Source organism: Neolamprologus brichardi, chromosome 13, assembly GCF_056152115.1.
Source record: "Neolamprologus brichardi isolate AB-2024 chromosome 13, ASM5615211v1, whole genome shotgun sequence".
Taxonomy (NCBI): domain Eukaryota; kingdom Metazoa; phylum Chordata; class Actinopteri; order Cichliformes; family Cichlidae; genus Neolamprologus; species Neolamprologus brichardi.
In genome coordinates, this window is record NC_142116.1 from 23,035,181 (window position 1) to 23,059,475 (window position 24,295).

Consider the following 24,295-nt stretch of genomic DNA (forward strand, 5'->3'; position numbering starts at 1 on the left):
GGTGTGTGTGTGTAGTTCTCTGCCTCTTATAACTCCACTGATTTTCCTGCAGTTTGAAATCTTGTGCGATCTTGTGAATTTCATGAGTTCAGCAACTAACCACTCTTACTAGATTGTATCATGTCATCTCAACAAGAACAAATTAAGTTTTTGAATTCCATGCAAATCCTACATGATTTAATTACGTTCATAAAAACATGAAATTATTGTGTTCAAATTACAAGGTAGACTTTTTTAATGTAACAACCACCCAATTTACTGTTTTTGGTATACCAAAAAAGAGTGCGAGACTGAAATCCTGTGCAGTGTCGCGGGATTTAACATTGCTATATTATTGACTTACTTCACTTGAACATGATATGAACAATTTAATCTACCCTCTCTGCATATCATGTAGTTTCTACACTATATAGTTACACCTAACTTTAAAGCATGAGGCAATTGTGTTAAATACACGCAAGATGCTTACATAAATCCAAGAGCTGGCCAATCCCTTTTTTTCAGTGTGTGTGTGCGTTTTCCCGGTGCTTTAAACAGGCTGTCACACTCGTTACCCAACCCTCCTGAGCATGTTATGTCAAGTCAGGTTTCTAGAGTCTTTAGTCACAGTTACACTCAATGCGTTTCCCAACAACTGCCTTATGAGAACAATAACTGAATCGGGTATCATGTACCAGGTGCTATTATGCAATAACTGACTCACGGTAAAGACTGATGATAAATCTTGAATAACATTCCAACAGTTATTTGAGGAGGAACAAAATGTGCACCTGAAAGTGGGCAGATTTTGAATTAAAATTTGAGTACTGAAGATAACTGAAAAGATTTAGTTTGAGTCATTGACGCACAGTGCTTTGATATTAGTAAATAATTTAAACACATTCACATCAAAATAATAATAAAAAAAAAAACCTAATCAGTTTTGGTGGTATTTAGGCTGTCACCTGCTTAGTTAAGATTCCGTAGATATTAAATGAGGTAAAAGGCTATTACCTAGCTGAATGTTTATTTTGATCTTTATTTTAACTCATTATTTGCAGTTTTTCGAAAATGTAAAAGAATAGATAAAGGACAGTAAAGAACTGGATTAAATGAAAGGATAAAAAAAAGTGCTAAATGGAAAATACTAATTAAATTTCACCTAAAACAAGGCCAGAGATAGATTAGTATTTTTATTATTATTTTTGTTGGTTTTTTTTTTAAATGTATCTATCGCGTGTATGCTAAATTTCAGTTTAATAGCAAGCATGTCCCACCCTGGACGCAGCGACGTGCTCTATCAGTGGTGACAGGCCCCGCCCCGACTATCAGCATCTCCAGTCAGTGGGGAGCAGCTGGGAGTCAGTGTGGAGGAGCAGGAGCAGGTAGCAACGGAGTTCAGCGGCTCCCGCGTTCGTCCGACACTTAGCTAGGGCTGCTCCCCAAGCAGTGGTGGTGATGATGGCGGCGGCTGTAGAGAGAGGGGGCGTCCGTGCCGCTTTCCTGAACCCGAGCAGCGGTGGCGGTGGTGGACCAGCGCCGACGAGCCTCCCGACCGGAGCGTTGGCCGGGGCTGTGGTCCTAGGCTCGGGCTCCGGCAGCATGCCTGTGCCCATGAACCTTTTTGCGACTTGGGAGATAGACCGATCATCTCCAAGCTGCGTCCCAAGGTAACGTTAACATTGGCATGTTAGCGTGAAAATACCACAAATCACAATGTTTGCAAGCCTCCATAACGCTTAATAAATCTTTGGCTAACGTTTGCTTTAACAACGCCCTCGCTGAGTGGAACGTTAGGCAGGACGGACGAGTTGCCTCACATTTCCAAAACACTGTTGGGGAGCTAACTGTCAAGCTAACTAGCAAGGTGGCTAATGCTAAAGCTACCTAGCAAATGTTTTGAAGTTACTATAATGTTTTGTGCTAAATGCACATTTGTTTTGCCACGTTAAGGTGGAGTGGGCCAAAAGTACCAATGTTAAAATTTCCAACTGTATCTTAATAGCTTAGACGAATTAACAAGCCTGTAATAATTTATTAACACTCGGTGTTTTTAATGTATTTCGACCGTTATAACTGGCTAACAAAAGTTCAGCTAACCAGTTCATCTGTTAGACGGATTCTACTAGGTTTCCTTTATGTTCTTTTTATGGTGATGAAGCTTTGCACATAATAAATGTCCGGATAGGCCTGTAGTTGATTAGGTATAAGGAATGCTTGCCACCCAATAGCGGCATAACTATCTATAAATACAGTGGCATGGATGCCGTTCGTCGCATAAGCAACAGACATCCTTTTTATCCTTTTGCAGCCCTATGTGTCATGAGCTGCCTGACCAAACGAGCAGTTCTGCAGCTGCCTGGCGATTTGAAATTCCCAGAATTTTTAAGTTCTTATGCTGTGGGTTGTGTTGTGATTACGTCTCTATAGATCGGAGTCGACTACCCCGTCATAGACAGCAATAAACAATCACAAACAAAGCGGCTCACTGTAATGACGAAGCAGCGGATATGACAAGAAATTAAATACTTTTGATTGTTTAATGTTATTGTTTTCCTGTTGCGTTATCAGTTATCTTCTGCGACACTTTGCGTTAGTATTCTTCAGCAGTGAGCAGGCATTGCTGCCACCTGACCAGAAACCTCTCGGGAGCTGTGGGCACATTAATCAGCTTTGACCTAGATCTGCTCCACTCATTGGGATAGGAGTGGGCATGGAGGGGAGGGTTTCCTCTACAGTCAATGTGCCGCATGTGTGTATATGTGCCTGTGTCTCTATAGTGCCTGCATGAGCATGTATGTACGAACGGAATCATTGCATGTGGGAAAATTCCTGATCTTTCAGATCCCTGTGTGAATGTTGAATATTGTTCTGTTTGGCTGTGATGGTTCAAACGATTTAAAGCCAGCTTGAATGAGAATGAATCGTCTTTGAAGTGACAGCACTGCTTTCAGATTATACAGCTCCCTGCCCTTTTTCATTGTAGTCCTGTTTCTGAAAATGTGATTTCACTATTTATTTAGTCGCTGGACAGGCCAAACAAATGCTGCACAGTGACTAATGCCTGAGATTATTTTGGATAGTTGTATCTGTTAAGTTTTAAGACTGGATTGCAGAAAACAGCATGTCGGTGCATTCATACAACATGCCATACTATGTACATTGATTTCCCACGTCTGTCATTACACTGTTCTCTGAAGTGGATGATGTACAAGGCACTGTGTCCGAGATGAATATGGGTGAGGATCACAATGAATTATTAATGAGTTTTACAGTGAAGGTACACTGTTACTCGACCCACAGCTTTCTTGTTGATGAATGGGATACTTTGTTAGATCTGATATGTATGGAGAAGAACTTATTAGGCATATTAATTCATGACACAATTATTTATTCAGCCTGAAAAGCCTTATTGTAATTATTGTTATATGCGGTGGCTTTGAGGTATAGTGCTCACAGGCTATTCTGCCTTATGTGCTTTCTGACCGTTTATTGTAAGCTAGTGTGAAAAGTCCTGTATGAAGCCCAACCCAAGGCTTGTTTTGGGGATTCTGCCTTGGCATTCTTTCAGGGGCTGGGCCATGTTGCGTGCAGCTGTTTGCTCTTCGACTGGCCTTTAGCAAATGTGGGTGTCCAGCTAAGTGGCACGGTTTCAGATGAGGCAACAGGGCTGTTACCAGCTGAGTGTTTTTTATTGTGGTACTCCAAAACATCACGCACAGCTGTTGTTTTCTAATAATTACAACATGGTAAATAATCCTAAGCCCTTCAGCTCCATTGAAAGCCACGCTCAGGAAAGGAGGTTTTTGTCAGAATGGAAAACATGTTGTTAGCTTTTATATGCTATTATATTAGCACAGATTTATGGTTTCTAACTGTGGAGCTGGATGAAACAAAATTCATATTTTAGAATCTTGCGCTTGTTAAATTCTGGGTATATCCAAATGCAAATAGTTTTATTGCAGTGCACCATACAGTATTCTGGCTCCTACCTGTCGGACGTAGTGTTGTGACATCTCCATCCTTAACAGGCCTGTTGGAACAGTTAGAGAAGCATTGTTTTGATGTCTGCCAGTCTGCCACCCTCCAGTGAAATACAGCGTGCTGTTCGTATTGCAGGTTATTTCTTATAAGCTGATAATTTTCCCCCTTGTTTTTCTCTTTTTTATAATTATTGCAAAAATCAGTGGAGGGGGGAAGTGCAGAAGTCTCATCTGTTTTCCCCTCTTAAAAGAATAGATAACTGCTTTGGTGATGTTGCAGATTTACCAAAGACAGCTGAGGGACATAATACCCACATTATTCATCTTCATGTAACCTGCTTACTGGACACATTTAAGTGTCTCATTGATATTTTGGGAAATTGTGCTGAATATAAAGTTATGCATGTAAAACTAAGCTTTTAAAAAACTGGGGTATTTTTGTACTAGAGTACATTTAAAAATAATTTAGTCAGTGCTCTGCATGGTGGATGACGTGCTTTCTTAGCTGTTTTGACCCTAACAGTTTTGGTAGAGTGGTTTTATTTTTACCAATATCCTTTCCCCTTTATTTAAGTATACGAGAATAATAAAGAGACAGGTGTAGCTGCGGTTACACAGCAGAACTAAAGAAGTTTAGTGGCCTGTTCAAAAATCCAGCTGAGCTGTCTACAGGCAAGAATTTGTTGAGGTAATGATGTGGTATTTGCAGGAATGGCACGAATGTGACGGTCAAAATATGGTCCTGTGTTTATCTTGTTTTGATGAAGAATTTTCAGCAGGATGAGAGCATTGGCTTCTTGCCAAGTTCAAAATAGAGGACTTTTTCATAAACATCTGCACTGATAAAACCCCGAAAGACCTGAAAATATACTACCTGAGACTAAACCAAGCCCAGACATTATTTGAAAAGTGGCACCTAGCTCAAACATCTGTTGCAACATCATCTCTACACACGAACAAGCAGCGTGCTAATGTGTCCATAAAAGCTCTCCAACCTCCATTGTGTCCAAAGCTTTAGGTGCATTATGAAGCTATAACTAACTTAATTTCAAGCAATTTGTTGGCTTTCAGAGTAAACATCATCCTCTTTGGGTTGCTAAATGGAAAATGTTTTGTAGATCTGAAAATGTTGGCGTGCCCTTGATTTTTTTTTTTAAATCCTCTCCGTATAAAGATCTCTCTATTACATTTCTCTGGACTCAGAGAAGTGAATACATCTCAGTAGGCTCGCAAGCTACGAAAAAACGTCTTCCTCTTCCCGTCTGATGTTTATCTCTGCCGAGTAGTGCGTCCTTCTTTCTGTCTGTGTGATTCATGCGAGTCCCAAGATGGCTTTACTCCCTCATGAGTGGCAGAGCCTTATCTTGATAGTAATTGAGTGTACTTTGCAGACTCTGGTCAGATGTTTGTATCTTCTGCCTCAATCTGTAGCGTATCAAACAGATTTGTGTTGTGTATGGCAGATCTAGATGGTAAACGAAAACAAACCCGGGCTCAAGTAGAGCAACGTTATTGTGTCATATTTGTTCTGGGTCAGCAGAGATGAAGCCATCAGCAAGACATTTTTTACTTATCCCTTATGCCTTTATGCTGTGATGCATAAGGGATATGTAAAAATATCCCTCATGCATCCCAGCATAACCGTTAGCGTGCAATTTCTAGTATCATCCATGGCCTTAATCTCTTAGATTTATTTTCCAGTTTTCTGTAAATTCAGTGATTAACCCTTTGCTGAAACCATTAAATCTGGGTACAAGTAAAGAACGCCTGACTGTCAGATAATATGATCTAAATTCACCCTTTCACCTCCTCAATAAGTGTTTCATCTCAAGGCATGGGTATTGTTTCTCTTAGCAGGGGAGCTGCTGTAATCTGATTTCATAACAGGAAAAGAGGAGCTAGTAATCTCATGCTGCACACACACTGTCTGCTTAATCCTCTGCTTCCTTTTGGAATCATATACATCAGCCACCTCCAATGCCCTTCAGGATTGTGACACAGTCGCCACGTCTGTTTGCACCATGTTTACAATCTTTGTTTGACACCTGATGCTAAATGTTCATATTTCATATGGTATTTTGAATGATGTAAATGAAGCAAGCTTTTAGGCTGAGGAATCATCCCCAAAGAGCATGTTGTTAATGCGCTGTTACAGAAGCAACATTTGACTTCATGGCACGATACTTGGCGAGAGTAAGCCCATGCAAAATATAAACAACTCGGAACAAAGGCGCATTTAGAGGGATGACAGCTCTATTTTTAAAGCAGATACTGAAAGTGACAATATTGCAAATGTAACTGGATCATGACGTTTTTATTTTTCTTGTTAGAGAAATAAGAATCCATAATGTGGCTTTCTTTTAAGACATGTTTCATATTTTAGTCACATTAATAGTTAAACTAGTTCCCTTTTGTTTTATCATGTCTTCAAATAAGATTTCAACTTGGCTCCATGCTGTCCATGCTGTTCACACACTTTGCTGACAGAAGACCAATCAGCACCTTCACGCCCCTCTTTTTCGTGCTTACTCCCACTGCTTGATATGTGTCAAAATTCTCTTGGTTTCCTTCCCTGCTTTCCTGGAGGAGGAGGAATTTCCTTGGGAAACATTCCACAATCCTGGCAACTAGAGAGCTGCTGGTGCAACTGAAATCAGCCTCCTTCAGTCTGGTTTCAGTACCCTTCTCCCTTCTGTTGTTGACTAACAACCTGCTCTCTGGAACGGAGCCAGGATTTGAGCTGTGGATTGTCCACTCTATTGAAAAGTTTTGCTGAATTGGCCTTGAGCTTTATGGTGATCAGGCATGCACTGAATGCTCATGTTGAATGTCTCACAAAGGGAAGAAAGGTTTGTTTCCCCCTGCGTGGACCTCAGTATGGGAGCGAGGCCAGATTCTTCTGTGGGCGGATACTGGGGTCTCTGCTAGTGAAGAGATCCAGCTTCCTGAGCCAGCAAGCGAGGCGAGGAAAGTGTCCTCTGATACAGGGAGGATCCTGTCAAAATAAGCACACTGGGGACAGCGTCTCTCAACTCATATTTTCTCTCTTGTTCTTGCGCTGTTTATTTCCCACCTCTCCCAGTGAGGCATTTCCTGAGCTGTATATGCCAGCAGCAACACAGACACCATTATTTCAGACACAAAACATTTATGATGTTGATGAATGAGAAAACATGACAGACCGTTTTAAAACATGAAGATTTGTCATCTTGGCAGTCTGAAATCCTGTACTACATTTCTAGCAGAGTCTTTTCTTGTAAACAAACACAGACTGGCTGTGCAGTTATATTTATTCTTAGTCAAACCACTTTACCTTAACTGTCAGCCATACTCAAAGAACGTTTCTTTCATCTTACTGAGTCTCATAAATAGAAGATTTTTTCCGTGTTTTGGCTAACAGCCCTAGAAAAGACTCAGCATCTTTGCCTTTTCTGTCTGGATGAGGACATAACAGTCCCTGGAGTGACAAATCTCCGATAACATGGAGTTGGATGCCCTGCTTGCTTGCTTGTCTAATCACAGATTAAGGAGTCTGAACTGTCTGGATTCCAGTTTCTGTCCATGCGCCTTTGATCAGTTGACCCACACTGCAGTTGTACCACCTTCTCTTTTTCTGTGCATTAAATTCAAGCAGCTTTATTTTAACAAAGAATTAAGTTAGATCTGCACTGGGGTGAAATTAAATTAAATATGAATACTTACTTGGTTAAGGACAAGAAATTGGATGTTACTGTTTTAAATCTAGGTGCCGCAAAACATTGCACATGAGAATTTTGTATTACATATTCTAAGATTAATGTTAAAAAGATGGATCGTTAACATAGATCCAACATCTCCCATCTTCATCTCACAATCTGCATTAATTAACGATTCACGGTATAAAAATGGGCATTTATCATACTGCGTTCACATGCTTATCTGTGCTAATGGAAAAATGACTGTGTGCTTGTTACTTGGCAGCAAACAGCGTCAGCCTAATTGGCCTCCCCTCTCTATTTTTACTCACCTTGCTATCACTGGTGTTAAAATTACTGCTGAACTGAGACAAAGGCAAAACATGATCTGTGCGCAGAATCTCTGAAGAAGCTGGAGCACGGATACAGTTAGTCCATTAGTCATTTGGATGTATAAAATGGGGGGTGGGGTTGTGTCAGGTTTTTAATCACTTTAGGGGGAAAAGTGAACTATTTGCTGATGCTGACCGTTGTGTAGTTGTTTGCACAATTCCCAGTTCAGTGTCCTGATCATTTTTCTTTCTTGAAAGTCTTGTCTACTTTGCAGAAAATGGTATGAGTCAGTGCAGGTTTGGAAGGGTGTTTTTGTCAGCTGAAGTCCTTCTAGCATCATTAGCAATGACAACAGGCAAACCTTGCTTCGTCAGGCAATATTTTCTACACTTGATTTATCATACTGCCATATCTGGTTCAGTTACCATAGAGCTCAAAACAGACGGGAAGCATCTGTAGAACCTGAATAAACCTGATTTCTTCTTGTTTCTTTTCTTAGGAAGCTGAGGGTGTTTCTAAATTCCCAGATCATTAATGAGAGCAGACAGATTCGGTGTGGTGGATGCAAGAATTAAAGGGCAGACCTAATCCTGTCTGATGCTCAGCAGAGGCACCATATGTCAGTATTAAATATGTATAGTAAAGCTGCACTGATCCTTTAGATGAAATGTCAGCAATGCTTAAATGTAACTGAAAGATATCATCAAGTTCACTTAGTTTCAATGCCGTGTCATTACATTGGAGATAGCAGCAGCCATATACATCTTTGCTGGCTAGGTTTTACAGCTTTGAAAATTGATTCTGCTTATTCATATTCATATTAAAGGTGGTCGATTGTCAGACTGCATTAAACAGGACTAAGGACTTTAGATTTACTGTACAATATCATGAAAACTTAGCTGGGGTCTATTCTGACGTGGAGCGATGGATGTGTCAAAGCTCTCAGGGTCAACGCAGCGGTCTGGCTGGCTTTCCCTTGCCAGCCCTTTCATTGCACTTTCATCTTTTCACAATGCAGCCCATTCATCATGGCTTTTAAAGATGAATCATTGTTGTTTTTTTTAAAAGGCTTATATAAGCTCAGCATGCTATAAATCCTAGTCTCCTACAGGCTGTGTACATTTTAATATATTCATGCTGTTTAATGCCATTCCAAACATTTCTTAGTATGTATGACTATACAATAAGATTTGCATTATACTTCTTTGTGGATGTGCACATGGACGGCTTTAGTCACCAGGAATCCATTGTCATCCTTATACTACTTTCTATTTGCCTTTGAGGGCACATGCTCACTTGGTGTCCTTGTTAGTATAGTAGCAGTCATGACAAATTGGAGGGGTACAGAAACATCCTTATGGAGCCTTGTGTACATTCACTGATCCACTCTAGCATCAGAAAGTGATACTTATATAATGAATAAAATGATATCCAGTAATATTGTGTTTTACAATTATCAAACTATCTTTGGCAACAAATAACGGTCCCAGATTTAGAGGGAACTGACCTAATGTTAGCCCTGTGTGTGCCCTGCCTTCTTTTTTTTTTTTAATTTAAATCCTCCATTGAGTTTTTTCAATATTTTGTTTCTTCTTTAAAAATCAAAAACTTGAATTTTCCTGGTCACTAGGGTGGACAGAAAGAGTGGAAGAAGGCTTCGCTACTAAGCTTTTGATCAAACCAATAGAACACTTGCAAAAGAATATTTCTAGCAGGAATACCATTCACCTTTAATAGGATTTTAAAATTCAGCCACAACATTGTCAGTGGCAGTTGCCATTCACCCGTATCTATTGGAGTAGTGAATGAAGAGTCACGTGGAAGCTATTGGATACAGCAGACAGGAACTTAAAAACACTTTTACTTTTATTAAAATAATCTATCATCTGCATGCTAGCAAGATACTATCTTCCTTGTTATATTATTTTGTGATGTGCTGTATGTGATGATGATCTGGTATCTTTGGATCTGATATTGCCTGTAGTCATGCCATGTTTGGTCTTGTCATCTCTTGCATTTCCTCTCCAAACACGGGGTGCTAACCTCACCAGTATGTGTTCAGAGCAGAGACAAAAGAGCTGTTTACCACTGCAGAAACACAACAAAGGATGACAACTATTTACTGAGCTCCTGAAAATTACTGTCAGATCACTGAGGTGTGACTGCAACATGGAGTTGTATTTTTAATTAGTATTAAAGAGGCTGGAGGGTTGAATAAGAAAGTAGCCTGAAAGATCCCAGTGGGAGTGTCTGCAACTGAAAACTTTTGTTTCAAGGATTCGTACTTGCTGACTCACAAATCATGTTACTGGGTTGTATTAACCCAGTTTAGGACCAGTTTGGTAATTTGGTAGATTTCCAGTACAACTGGGAAAAGGGCTTTCTCAGTTGGTTTACTGGGTGGTAAAATATAGGGCCAGGTTAGATGTAAGCATGCATTTCCTGTTGTCACTTAACAGCAAGCTTTGCATTTTTGACTTGCCTCTAGCAATGGTTTTCCCTTTGACCCATATTTATATCAGCCAGGAATATACAACTTGCTACCCATCATTTTCAGAGGAGTTTACCAGAACGTCCTCACAACAAGCACATACTGCTTAAACCTCTGATTCACACTTCTCAGACATAAATCTTTTTTCATCTGAGTATTTGAGGTAAAGAACTGAAGGCCTAACTCACCAAACTAAAATAAAATCTAGCACTGAGCTGCAGTGTACCACTCACTTGTAAAATTACCTAAAATTAATCCCGCAGTCATATTGTACCACTGCTCAGGGTAGCCTCATGACCAAGAACTTCATAAAGACCTAATTACAGAGTGTTATGACCAATCCCTCCCCTACCTTTGTTTTTTTTAATCACATCTGCCAGGGTGCTTTCATACCTGACTGATGAAACCAATGGAAAGTCATGCATCAACTGGCTTTAGAAAGTAAAAGTTCAATTCAGCAGTGACTTAAACGATGTATTGAATATGAATGCTTCCTAAATGGCAGTATTTCTATTTTGCACAGTATTAATTATAACCTGTACACTGTTTGTGGTTTGAATCTGTGTAAGATTTTTTTAAAGACGTATTTCCTGTCTCTTGGGGTTTTCCCAGTGGCCGTGTTCCTCCAAAATTCCAAGGAAGTTGTTCACTTAGCCATAGTTTGTCAAAATATGATTTGTTGAAATAAACGGAGCGTGCAGCTGGAGAAGAGAGAAACCAAAGACAGCACCCTGTTCGACAAGTCTTTGATGTTTCACTTGGAGCTTGATAAACATAGTCAGCTGATGTTACTGATAAGTTTAGGTTTACTATTTTTATTTATAGAATTAAATGCAGAAAAGTTGATTTGTGTCCTTTAGCGAATTTCTTGCAAATTCCTTAAATTGTGCATATAGACTCAGTGCCTGTGAATCAACAGTTGCAATGCTATCAGCACTTCCTATAGTGGAGTATGCATCACAACTGAGCGGACCTTGCTTCAGAGCTGAACGTTGTTTTCATGTTATGTTAACAGTTTCCGAAATACATTAATGAACAGTTCATAGAAAGATTGAGTTGTTTTAGTTTTCAGACTTATGGCTAGGGCTGTGCGATATGACCAAAATCTCATATCCCGCTATAAGAATTCTATCGTCCCGATAACGATATAAATCACAAAAATATAACATTTTCTGTAAATTCTGTGAATCTCGGGCAGCTCGACTTGGTAAAGTGTTTCCAGCTGCGCGTCATGTAGCTGGAGTCGAGTGTTTTAACCGATGCATGAAACTAAACATTTTTAGACATAAGTTGTAAAGGCCGCCGTTTTTTTTGTGAGTATTTATTACACGGCGTGCTGCGGGGAAAAGCCTGTTCTAACGTTTGAGTCTAAGGTTTATTTTTTAGCACCTGGCGGTTCTTTTTTTAAATTCTCACCCGTAAATAATTTGCTCTTTCACGTGATTCAGTTTATTTTGAAAAGTCTCAACAGGATCTTGAGCTTTATTGTGAAAGGTTTACGTGGAACATAAACAAGCGGACACGCGATGCTGCTACCGTCATTGTTGCTAACCACAACGCATAAAAACAGGCGCTTGTCCGTCTGTAGTGTGGTTATATAAAATATAAGAGAAAGAGAGAACTTTAAGAAATTAATATAGCCACCACAGTGACCATCAAAACGATGAAAAAATATTGCCGTAAGCAGTTTATTTTGCAACACCACGAAACAAACGATATGAAACATAGACATTTTTATATCGTCATCCCATATATATCGTTATATCGAACAGCCCTACTTATGGCTGTTATATGTTTTACTACCATAAGAACTGGGCAGTAGATTTAATCACAACAGGGGTTGACTTGTTCTCTGCAAGTTCAAGTATTTGATATTGAAAAGATTTAAGCATTTGATTGCATTGTAAGGATTCTATCAGACTTAGTGAAGTAACCTCAGAGGGGTATACTCTGAAGGTCAAGACAGCCAGAATTACTTTGTGTTAGCTGGCTTGACAAAGCCTAAATTCTCAGTTGGAGATAACAGTTATCAACTTTTCTGTTTAGCCAGGCTTTCTGCTTAGGGCCTTTGCACACTCACAAAAAAGGAGTTTCACAGATTATATGAGTCTTCTTACATGAAAAACGATCCCTGTGAGTGCACCAAGCTCCAATCAGGGATGTTCAGTTGAGCAGATGATGGTGATGATGATAAACGTGTGATTAAAGTTCTATCAAGATCTTTAACATAATATAACGCAACACTGTTATAAATAAGATGAGATTAATTCTGCAGAAAAGTGTTTATCTTGGGATTTATGACACCGGGTGGTAAAATAAACATTTAAATTCAAGTTAATTATATTATGGCTGAGTGGTCTCTTGGTGCTGTTCTTTATTTCTACGGTGACCGCTGCACATTAGAAGTCTGAAGCGTTAAACTGGATACATTTAAATATTATATATTACTGTCGCAGCGCCTAATAAAAGATGTGGGAAGCACTTCAGTTGGTTGGCAGATTAAATTAAAATTAGTGTTAATGAGGCAGTATTCATGGTGTGTGTTCTACGTTCTAGTAGTAGTTCCAGGGGTGTAAAAGATACTTAGCAGCCGATTAGAGTCAAGTATAATATGATCAATATATTGTCTGCATCACCATTTGTATACATGCATATTCCTGTCACAGTGCAACAAAAACAGTTTGCACTTCTCGCAGTGGTTTTAGAAAGGGACGGCTTAACAGCCATCCATCCATCCAGCAGAAAAAAAATCTATAATTCACTTATAACATGTTGTGGATAAAAAAAAAAAAGATTAAAAATGTGGCGCTTCACGATATATGTTCTGCATAACTTAGCCAGGTAAAGAGAGCTGCTTTTGTGACACAGAAAACTCTGACTTTAATCTTGACATAGCTCACTAAGTCATTAATCTCGCTTTGTAGTACACCCCTCTGTTAAGGGATAAGCTGCCATCTCTGTAATGTCTGACTCAGTTTTGGCCTTTTGACATTCAGCAATGTGATGGTATAAAAATGGACAGACAGCACGGTCCCCCAAAGCCTACGACTGCAGCTTTAAAACCTCTTTGGCACCATACACGCCACCCTACGAAGAGACAGTCTTATCAAAGATATGTTTGCTTCCAATTTTATATTGTTATGGCCATGTGTGTTTTTCCTCACACAAATACTACAGAAATCAGGTTTTACCAGATTAATTGCTTCTCTTGTTCCCTTTGTCTGGTCAAAGCCTCTTCCTGCTCTGTCACTGTGACCATCAGAAGATTTCATTCAGGGAATTAAAGCCCAACCAGCATATGGCCATCTGGCACAAACAACTAGATATTTGGGGGCTAAAATAGCTTTTGCATGCAAGCCTAAGTGCAGGCTAAGCTCTCATGGCACATTCTACTTTTTGAACTTGTTTAAACTGATATATTTGGTCTCATGTATTAGTCCTCATCAATCATAATTTATATTTGTATTTAAAAAAATACTCTTCAACTTTCAAATGTCGTATCACACTTAAGTTTGCCACTGCTTTGCAGCCTCTATTGCTTTGTCATGTTTGCCTAAACTTTAACAAATGTGAAACAGAACTTTTAAGTGGGTGTGTTGGCGTTTAGATCAGCGAATGCAGGGCTTTGTTTTGTGCCTTTTCACTTTTGTTGCAGTTTGAAAGATGATGAATAAAATATTAAAAAGACAGAGAACATAATTGGTTTGTGGCTCAGACAAACTCAGGAGTTCCATAAGCGAGCCCTCTGATGAATAGACTTTTCCTTGTTTTTTGCTGTAAGTGAATGAAATATTAAGTAGAAGTAGCTTTTATACTAGCATAACTTTTATTTGGGTTAAGTTATGCAACCAGATGTGAAAAAATAGTAGTGTTGTTGAGGAATGCAGTGCTGTAGCTTTTCTCTTCAGGGACATGGACTGCAGAGAATTTTTCTTTTTGTCAGTCCCCTATGTATAAGCTGGTACCATATGCAGCCTTCTTAAGAATTTCATGCACCACATTATGCTCAGCGGTGCTTTATTAGAATGAATGCAACTGCATTTACATCTCAGCAGAGAATACGTAAAATAATACGTTCAAACCACTAAAAGCATTTTTTTCCCCCCTTATCTGGAAGCCCCCCAGCACATATCCAGCATAGACTGTCTTTTTCATTGAGCGCTCTGTTACATCACTCATCCTCCATCTACCACTTCCCTCTGCTTTGTGCCACTGACAATTGCTGTGCAGTGATCCGAGGGCATGGAACTGGCAAAACATCAACTAGAATGCTGACCAAGGGATTACAGGATGAATTACAAAAGTGTGTTTTTGTTTAGGCAGCATATAGTTAAATTCAGAGGGTTTGTTTGCCTCCCTTTCAGCACCATGCACATTTGCACATTCATTTGTGTAAAAAAGCATGTCCATATTTGCACAATAAAGCTTTTGATGGTCCTGTATATGTTTAGATCTTCTTCTTTTTTTGGTCACTGGAAAAAAACTGTCCAAATTAGAAACTGTTGAAGAGCTACGGGTGTTTGTCATTTCAACTGAGACGAATGTGCATTGGAAAAATGTCAAGAAGCTGAGACCCCAGCTAGAGTCATCCTGCGTAAGCAGCGCTATCAAAATAGGGCTTTTATTTTTCTTGGAATTTTGATTACTTTAGATGCTGGCTCTTTGTAGGCTCTGAAATTTAGAAGTGTTCTTATCACCTGTGACATGCAAATACAGATATCCAGGAATAGTTTGGTGATAGTAACTGCATGTGCTCCTAAAGAGCAGTACATCTTGGGCAACCAGTTTTCAAAGATGTTGATGTAGACAGAATGAACGCCCGTTCACACCAGAAATACACTTAACTGATGTTGTGATGATGTATTTTTCTGTAGTAAGCTGATTGTTGTCAGCCTTACACTGGAACTGCATACAGTGGAAATAATAAATACTTTCAGCCCCAAGATTTCCATTAGACATGCACTAATTCTAGTTTTTGTTTTTTTACTTTGAGTGATTCAGTTTTTCTTTCTAAGACGGCATACTCAATCATTCCTGTAGCTTATCTTTAATTGACTTAAGTTTAGTAACATTTATCCTTTGATGACTTGCACTCTAAATCGGCGAGTTGAACAGATTGTGTTTGAGTTTAAGCTAATGAATGTTGAACAACAGCTACCTTTACGGAGATTCTTGCAAAAAGAGAGGAGACTTTGGAATGTATTAAGTCTACGCAGATTTCTATGAACGATCGAAATGAGGAATCAGATTGCGGACCAATCATAAGGTGCATGTCCATTTCCAGTCTTATGATGGGAAGCTAAGGCCCCTGGGGTTCCAGTTTTAGTTTCTTTTTTTTAAATAGCTTTTGAAGTCAGTGAAATATAGAGTGTATGTGACATAAGCAGTCTCCACACAGTCATATAATTTTACTAAAGTGTCAAACTCAAAGAGCTGACTCCAGAGGAACCTGTGTCAGGCCTCCTCGTGAAAGAAAGCCAGCCTGGCTGCAGAGAGTAGATAACAAAAAGAATTATTAGCGGTGCAGAATATGTGTCTGACTGACTGCTACTTTGCTGTCCACCTTTTAATCCACCTCTCAGAATTGATTTTCCTCTGATGTTCATACATCTCTTTGATAAGGGGTGAACCGAAATATCCAGTCTTTAGAGGTAGAGATGGATTGGCTTGACTATGACTCTGCAAATTCTGTTGTTGTTTCCTTATTCTGGGACAGGGTGAGAGGATTATTCTTATACAAAACTGAACTTTTAAAACTTCAAATGCTTCTTTTACTTCTGTACCTTTATTTGTTATTAGCAGAGAGAAAAGATAAGATGATATGTAAACCCTTCCACAACCCACAATCACAGGACTCTTATCTGGAACCAAATATTTGGCCACAACTGTTTGAGTGGACTGCCTGATAAGTTGTTTTGTTTGTCCAACACAGATAAAAGTGAAAGGATTCAAGTGTAGCTACAGACAGACCGTCTTTTACAACAGCAACGTCACAGTTTATTTTGCATCCGAGGAAAATTAGAAAAGATTGGTTAAACCTAAAACCAAATACAGCAAAAAGAAACATTTGATCTATAAGGTACATTTTTTTTCTGCCAGTTCACAGATTCCCTCTGTCTCATAAGAAGTGTTGATTATATTGATTTTTCTCATTGCAGTAATACAGTTTTAGTTCCAGAAAAAATTGATGACTGGCAATAAACTACCAGAGAAATGAGGTTGTGTTTATAGTTGGCAAGGTTTGTTGTGTTTGCTATTTCAGCTACAGAGATTTCCATGCAAATCCTTTATCTTTCCTCTGCTTGTCTGAACAGTTCCTTGCTTGTCTGGATAGTTTTACTTGCTTAACACAAATGGAAACATTTGCCACCTCCATAGTTTTGATTTCCTTGATGATATCTGAACGCCTGCTTGATCTAAAAGGAGGAAATGGCCATGCAATCTAATGACCTTGCTTTACTTTAGAGGCAGAAAAGGTTAACAGTTAGTAATGGTGCAGTGAGTGACTTGGGAGCGCTAATGGACTTAGATGGAGAAGCATTACTCATGCAGCTGAGTGATGACATACCAGCCGGGCTGAAGCAGCCAAAATTATACCAAAGCCACCACGCTCCAGCAGTTGTGACATCATTTTTGATGTGCCATTTGAAAGGAAGTCATTGGTGAACTTAAGCGTCCTGCTAGGATTTGTACAGTCTTTACGCATAGCACTATTTGAACTTAGCATTCTTAGTCCACTCTTCTCTGTTGAAGGTAAAAATGTACTGTAGGTGATGCAAGGACAGTTGATCAGAGTGTGATGTATGGAGTTTGAATGCCAGGTCAAAACCGTGAGTTTCTTCTTGTGTTTCTTTAGCTGTTTCAGAGCAGTTTGTGTGATGTGACAGGGCTCATTAGTCTACCAGTGAAGGTCACTGCTATGGTAGATACACGACAAATGTATAAATTCCTTCCTAAAATTCAACTTTTATCAAATAACTGTTTGAGCAGGTGTCAATTCAACCTTCCAGTCATTTTGCAGGCTGTAATCCCCTCTCAAACTCAGCCTGTAAAGACCTTATAACCAGGATTCTAACATAAATAAACTCAGTGTATCACAATGATAACTCAATCAGAAAAGCTTAGCAGGCGGTTTATTGGCTGAACCAGCACAAGCATTGAAATTGAAAGGAATTTCATGGGCTCTTATCAACTGGGAAACAGAAAATATATCACTTATCTTTCCTTTCCACTGCCTGTTCACAGAACTATTGAATTGGAGACTGTTTTATAAATTCTGCACTCACCCTGCCTTTCCTTATGGATTGATAACACTGTTTTGCTTTGGTCCCATTTGGCACAGACAGGCGTGCTATGATTCCACCCCAGGGTCTCTCTGGGAATGTGGGAATGTTGGGAAAGAGAAAAAAGGAGGATTAATGCAACTTGTGAAGGGCTCCTGGAAGCCCCTATTTTTATCTTGAGTGTGTGCCAGTGCCACTAAGTGGAAGGGAGACCACACAAAAATAGCAGCCCCCACCCCCCCACCCCCCTTCACAATCCTTTCTGAAACTAGTTAAAATGTCCTTGAATCATTGTGTACTACTTATTTTACCACACTGATTAGTGCTTTTGTGCTACACCTGGTTTGTCACTGAAATCACAGTTTGAGTGGCAAAGTAAACTGGCTCTATGTAGGAGCACAGGGCCAGCCTGGCACCAGGCCACAACAGATGGCCATGAGTTTCACTTACAACACAACACACTGGCAGGCAGGAGTGGTGATAACACTTCTAATAATAATAATAATAAAAAAAAAATCCCCAGTACCCTAGGTGACCCCCTTCAGCGCCTGAAGCTGTTTTGATTACATGTGAATCAGAGTCTGCAGAATGAGTGTGTGCGAGGAGAGATAGCTGTGATGGGATAGAGATGTTGTTAAACCATCAGCCCTACTTTCGGTCTCTCTCTCCTCGTGTCCTGACAGAGAGCTATGGCCGACTGATGAGTCATCCTCACAGGAAGGCAAGCTGAATCCGTGCATTACCTAGAAGATTTAACATTTAATTACTCCAACCTCAAATAGATTTGCAACTGTTATTCCAAGGCAGATGAGGTACTTTATGCAGCCAAGTGGACTGTCATCACTAACTGGGCCTAGAGAGAGTCATCACAGGAACACGGAGTTCCTGACCTGTTCAGATATATTTTTTAATTCATAATTGAATGTGTATAAATATTTTGGGACCCTTGGAAAAACCTCCCTTGGAATTTGGTTATCTTTATCTCATTTGAAGCCGTATAATAAAATATAGTGTTATTATACAATTTGTTCTTAAAATCTTATTTTAAACTGTTATTTTAATTGTTAAAGCTATTTTTGAGCCTTTAGCAGCAGTAAAAACACAAAAACAAAAAAAACAAACAGTGTTCGTCATCCTCCTGCATGGAATAATAAACAACCACTCCATTTTTGTCATCTGCAACACTGCATTTTTCTTTGTACTGAACAGTATGAGTCTTTGTGAATCATAGTCGTCTAGCAGGAAGTGCCTGGATGAAGTGAGTATAGCAAAGTGGCTCTTGAAAAATGAGTGATTGGATAGTTATTTGTTTTTCTTTCTTGTCTGCATCTCTGGCTCAAGCTGATCACAATTTAATCCAACAGGGCTGGTGGGAAAAGTGGGACAGGAGGAAGTTTAGTAAACTTGGCCTAAGAGTTGTTGACTTTTTTGTGGAGTATCTCACTGCAGAGGTTTGGGGGGGAGGTGGTGTGGGTGAAAGGAAGCAGAATTGTGAAATAGTTGTATAGCCGTGAAAGAGGAAAGGAATTTTGTGTGTGTGCTTGTGTGCATTTTCTTTGTGTGTGTTTGTGTGGGTTTTTTTTCCTGATTAAACATTATGTGTTACTGTGTTCGATTGCTTCGTTGTATTTCACCCATCCTGGATCACAGCTTAACAGCTCCCACTTAAAAGAAAAAAAAACAAACAAATTTTTCCTCATCTTATTTAATCATAAACACGGCAGTGAATCCCATAAGCCTCTGTGCTCAGCATTTTAATGTGTATTATCATGCTCAAACAGCATTTGCAGGCTTCACTAATGGTACTTTACTGCTTTGTGGCTTGTCAAAGCATCTGTGCTATGCCATCTTTTAGAAGGAATTTGCCCATTAACCAGACAGTATGAATTGTAAAGCAGCAGCACTTTTGTGCATCATCTGTTTACAAAAAGGCCATAGATTTTTCCCTGAGAGGACACAAAGCTGAATAGAAGTCGGCTTGAACACTGAGATTCCACATCAAGTAATGAAGGTGCTCCTGTACTTGTGCCTTTACTCGGGTCTTTTTCTCAACCTCTGTTGTTTTCTTTTCCACAGGCTTTGCACCCTCACACTGAAAAAGCTGGTCGTCCTCAAAGAACTGGATAAAGAGCTGAACTCTCTGTCTATAGCTGTCAAAATACAGGTGGGTGGGTTAATCTCCCTAGTGTGATTGGAATAACAGGCTCAGTTGTAAGATCGCGGTGTGTCACCATCTGGAGTCTGTGCTTCACTGCTTCCTCTTTACTTTATGCTGTTGAATGTAATTGCAAAGCCTAGACACTGAGAAGACAAGCTAGTAATCCTGCTGGTTGATTAAAAAGGAAAAACCTCCCTAGGTGAACAGGAAGCTGTGGTGAGTCACGTGCTCTCAGGTTCCTTAAATGGCAGACTGGCATTACCATGCTAAGCAGTAGCATTAGCACCTTAAGACGGATTGTGTATCTTTCATTGATTGATTGCTTGTGCATGCATGCCTCGCCTAATCTCGGCGTTATTCAACATTTCCGTTCAATATATTGTATGGAGGTTACTTTGTATGTGATTTTAATGTCAAGTTTAAAAAAGCTGAGTGTTTTGGACAGTTTTTTTTTTTTTAAACAAATTAATTCTCTGTCAAAACAACGACCCCTAAAATATATGAATATGAACAAGAGTTTGTTTGGTTTTAGACCGAATTGCCTCAACAGAGACCTCACTTAACATGATGAAGCCTGGGTTTACATGGAGATTAAAGTACAAAGTTGTACTGTCATGTTTTTTACTATTTCCAAATGTATGATTTTTATATATATATATATATATATATATATATATATATTAGGGGTGCAACAATACTCGTATCGATATTGAACCGTTCCATACAGTGCTTTCGGTTTGGTACGCATATGTATCGAACAATACAAAAATTTTAATTTATTTTATCAACTTTTCTTTTGACCATGCTGTCTGTGTTGAGCGCTCAGTGGATCTGCGCTCGACAGTGCAGCCTAGGCGGAGTAGTCGAACGCAGATTCACTGAGCGCAGCGCAAGCTAGCGAGACAGAAGTTAAGCTGTGTTGCAACATGGCAAATTGAATCTCCCCCACCCTCATTCAGATCTGGCGTTTGGAACTATTTTGGTTTTCATGTGACGTATGACCCTGAAGGTAAGCGCGTCATGGACAAAAGTAAAACAGTATGTTGGATGTGCCACACAATGCTCAATTGCGTGGCACATCACTAGTTCCTAGTGCATTAGCGCAGTTTGCTCGTTAACTTGTTGACGCCGTCCAGCCCCACGCACGGGGCGATCCGCGGTAGCTCGTTAACGGAGATTTGCCATTTTGTGGCGGTAACGTCATTTCAACGAGATTAACGCTGACAGCACTAGTGGGAACACAACTTTTACCCGAGTCATTTAGACAGCCGTTAGCACACGATTCTCCTTATGGGGACCTGATATGTTTAATATGCTGCTGAGAATATAGCCCAGAAGAAGCGTATAGTATAGCTTTTATTTTGGAAAGAGCCATTTCTCTGTAATAAACTCTCTTTTCCAAAGATGAGTGATTTCTCGATCAGAGAGATTTATATTTTTTATTACTTTGTTGTTTCAGCAACATTAAATTTAAAAACTGTACTTTTGAGTTAAAATATATATTTATAATTTTAATAAATGACAAATTAAAAAGGCATGAACATTTTTTTTGTATCGAAAAGATTCTTTATTAAAAAAAATTCCACTCTTCGTTATTTGACTTTTTTTTTTTAAAAATCCCACTCAAAAGTACCCCCCCCCCCCCCTTTTTTTTTTAATATATATATTTAATTGAAAATGTGTCTACGTAGTACTGGACTGGACAATTCTGTTCTAGGAGGAACAAATCATCCTCTCTTTACTGTCATCCTGAAGGAGAAGGAAAGCAACCACATGTGGCTTGATCCATGAGCTACACCGTCTCCAGAGCGTGAAATCTCTCCATTTCTGCTGAGCTGCCCGGAGGACAGCAGAGCGAAGCTCTGTTCACGATGGCTCTGGAACTGGAGCATTAAATGCAATTTCTAGCAGGTTTGGTTAGAGAGAACAGAGACATTGAGGGGATAAAGAGACAGTCGGGGAGGATGACAGAGGAAAGGAACGGCTTTGTTTTCAGTCAGTAAATGACAAAGCTTCATTACTGCATGTCATCGGGTTGTCTCTGCAGCACGGTCTGTGGCCTTCTCTATTCTTTCTCTGGGCCTCATTAGGTTAAGTGGTCTGCATGCACGCACAGAGCTCATGTAAAGACTAATCATTTGGATCGTCTGCTTAAACTGAAGCAGAAAGAATGATGACATTGCATTTTAGTCTGCAAAAAGTTGGGTTTTTTTATTTTTCTACTTTTCAAGTAGCTACGTGTAATACATATTTTTCCATATGTTGCTTCTACGTATGCACTCCATGATCCCAATTTTTTTTCCTGTCTTTTCTGTGTACAATTGGCTGAGGCTGTGGGCAGGCCTTAGTGTCATCTGGATTATGATAGGAGAACATCATTCAATTCTCATTTTAGTGCAAGTTGTTGTCCAAAGCACTTCCATTTGCAGTATACTTAGATATGATCCAATTATGTGTTTGTGCATGTCTGAATTGCACTGTGTTGGGTAAAGGCAGAAGCCTCAAAACCTTTAAAATCTATTTAATACAATTTCACATTGAGCTCTCATCCCTACCCTTAATCCTTCTCCTTACTGCAACAAAAAAAGGGATGGGGGGTGGGGGTCCAATTAAGGGAATTGAAAATGTTTAAAAAGAAAACCTTGAGACTGTGTATAGTTGAACTTGTTTTCACAGGCTTGTAAAGCTTGGGAGAAGGTCTGTAACATAGCCCATCTGGCCCCAGAAAGACAGTCAAAGTGTGCAGCAGGGGAGCGAGGATGAGAGAAAGGGAGGGCCAAAGGACATTCAGTACAAGCTTTCCTTGCCAAGGCTCTGTATTGTTAATGCATGTCATGCAGTTTCAGAGTGTTCTGCTTTTGTGCCTTGAATCATTGTACTAGCCGGTGAGCATGAGGGTGCATATAAGGCCTCTTTGTAGAGCTCAAGTTAGTGACAAGGTCAGACTTGGACAGAGATTTGACCTTACTGTTTTATATAAATATATCCATACTTAACAAAAGCTGCAGGTACTGTCGAGGCACTGGCAGCACGGTCCTCTCTGGAGCATATAGTGCCATGAGGTTAACATCCTTAAACCCTCAGTCCTTTAAAGTTTTGTGTCTCACCTTCTGCTTTTTAAATGCACATTGTTCTCCATCACCTTTTGTGAGTTAAGCTAGAACATTGCATTGTGTTCTTGCTGCATTGAATTTTAAAGACATAGAAGTACTTAAACCAGTTCTGGATGTGGACACAGTGGAGTGCTTAACAATTATTTTATGAAGCTAAAAAAAAGAAAAGAGTTCTTGTACCCCGGGGCAATGTCATATTAAATATGTTAAATACTTACATAAGTGGTTTTCCTACTGCCATCCCACATTGTGTCATAGAAAAATAGTTTATTACCCTTTATTTTCACATGATTGCTCAGTACTAGAAACATAGCAAAAGGGTTTAAGTGTGTATAATGCAATATATGTGTGTATGCACGTGTGTGTTGTGGTGATACATATCTGCACCGTTATATTGATAAAACTTTAAAACGATGAACGAACAGTCCGATCATCTAATTACTCTTTTTTTTTCTTGGGTTGCCAGGGAAACAGTCAAAGTAGGTTCTTTGTAGAAACCTAGTTACTGCTGCTTGTACTAAAACCTTGGTACTTTCTCACTACTAACAGGTTGTGACTATGTGAGAGGATGTTTCCATAGTTCATCTGTTAAACTGTGAGTTTTAGGCTCAGCTCTATCTTCACTGTTACAGCACCTGCAGATCCCTCTGTCAGTCTCTTACTCTATTCTTTCCCATTTGTGAACTAAACTCGTGAATTACTTTTACTACTTGACTTGAGGCAACTACTCTTTCCCAACATACGGCAGGTATTCCACCCTTTTGTAACTAAGGGCAGTGGTATCAGATCCGGAGGTGCTAATTGTCATTTCACCTGCTTGACAATCAGCTGCAAACTACTTCAGTGTCTACAGTGCCTATACATTTCATGCTTAAAAGCTGCAAATAGAATCTGTGACAAAGCTAGGTCCGGTTTAGCTTAATTTGTCCAATTTGCCAAAGAATGTCTTGAAAAGGAAGCCACTTAATCACAAGGACATACAGACAGATCCACACATTATCACTTAGAACAAGATTTTACAAGCCATCTCAACTGAAGTATATTGCAGTGTAAAGTGACCCCTCTGGTGTCTTGTGATGATTCCTCAGCACACATTCAACTATTTTATTTGGTATCTGTTACATGATTTGGCAGCTCTTGCAACAGTCAGATCCAATGTCGTACCCACTGTGTGGGACTATTCCATGAGTTTCTCTCCTGGGTATTAAGAGAGACACTGGATATCCTCACTACTCCATACTGCTCACCAAGTCTTATTTAATTCTATCATCAGATGGAGCA

General features: G+C 39.5%; 1 protein-coding gene across 5 annotated transcripts in view; it reads left to right on the forward strand.

The window, feature by feature from the left end:
• The first annotated feature begins 1,314 nt into the window (after positions 1-1,314).
• LOC102782461 (phosphofurin acidic cluster sorting protein 2-like) overlaps positions 1,315-24,295 on the forward strand; it is a 46,727-nt gene continuing 23,746 nt past the window's right edge. For all 5 annotated transcript variants that reach the window (XM_087850319.1, XM_087850323.1, XM_087850318.1 and 2 more), the window contains exons 1-2: positions 1,315-1,649; positions 19,820-19,907. In XM_087850319.1, coding sequence (XP_087706445.1) covers positions 1,438-1,649; positions 19,820-19,907 — 300 coding nt within the window. In that variant the 5' untranslated portion in view covers positions 1,315-1,437. The remainder of the gene's footprint in view (positions 1,650-19,819; positions 19,908-24,295) is intronic.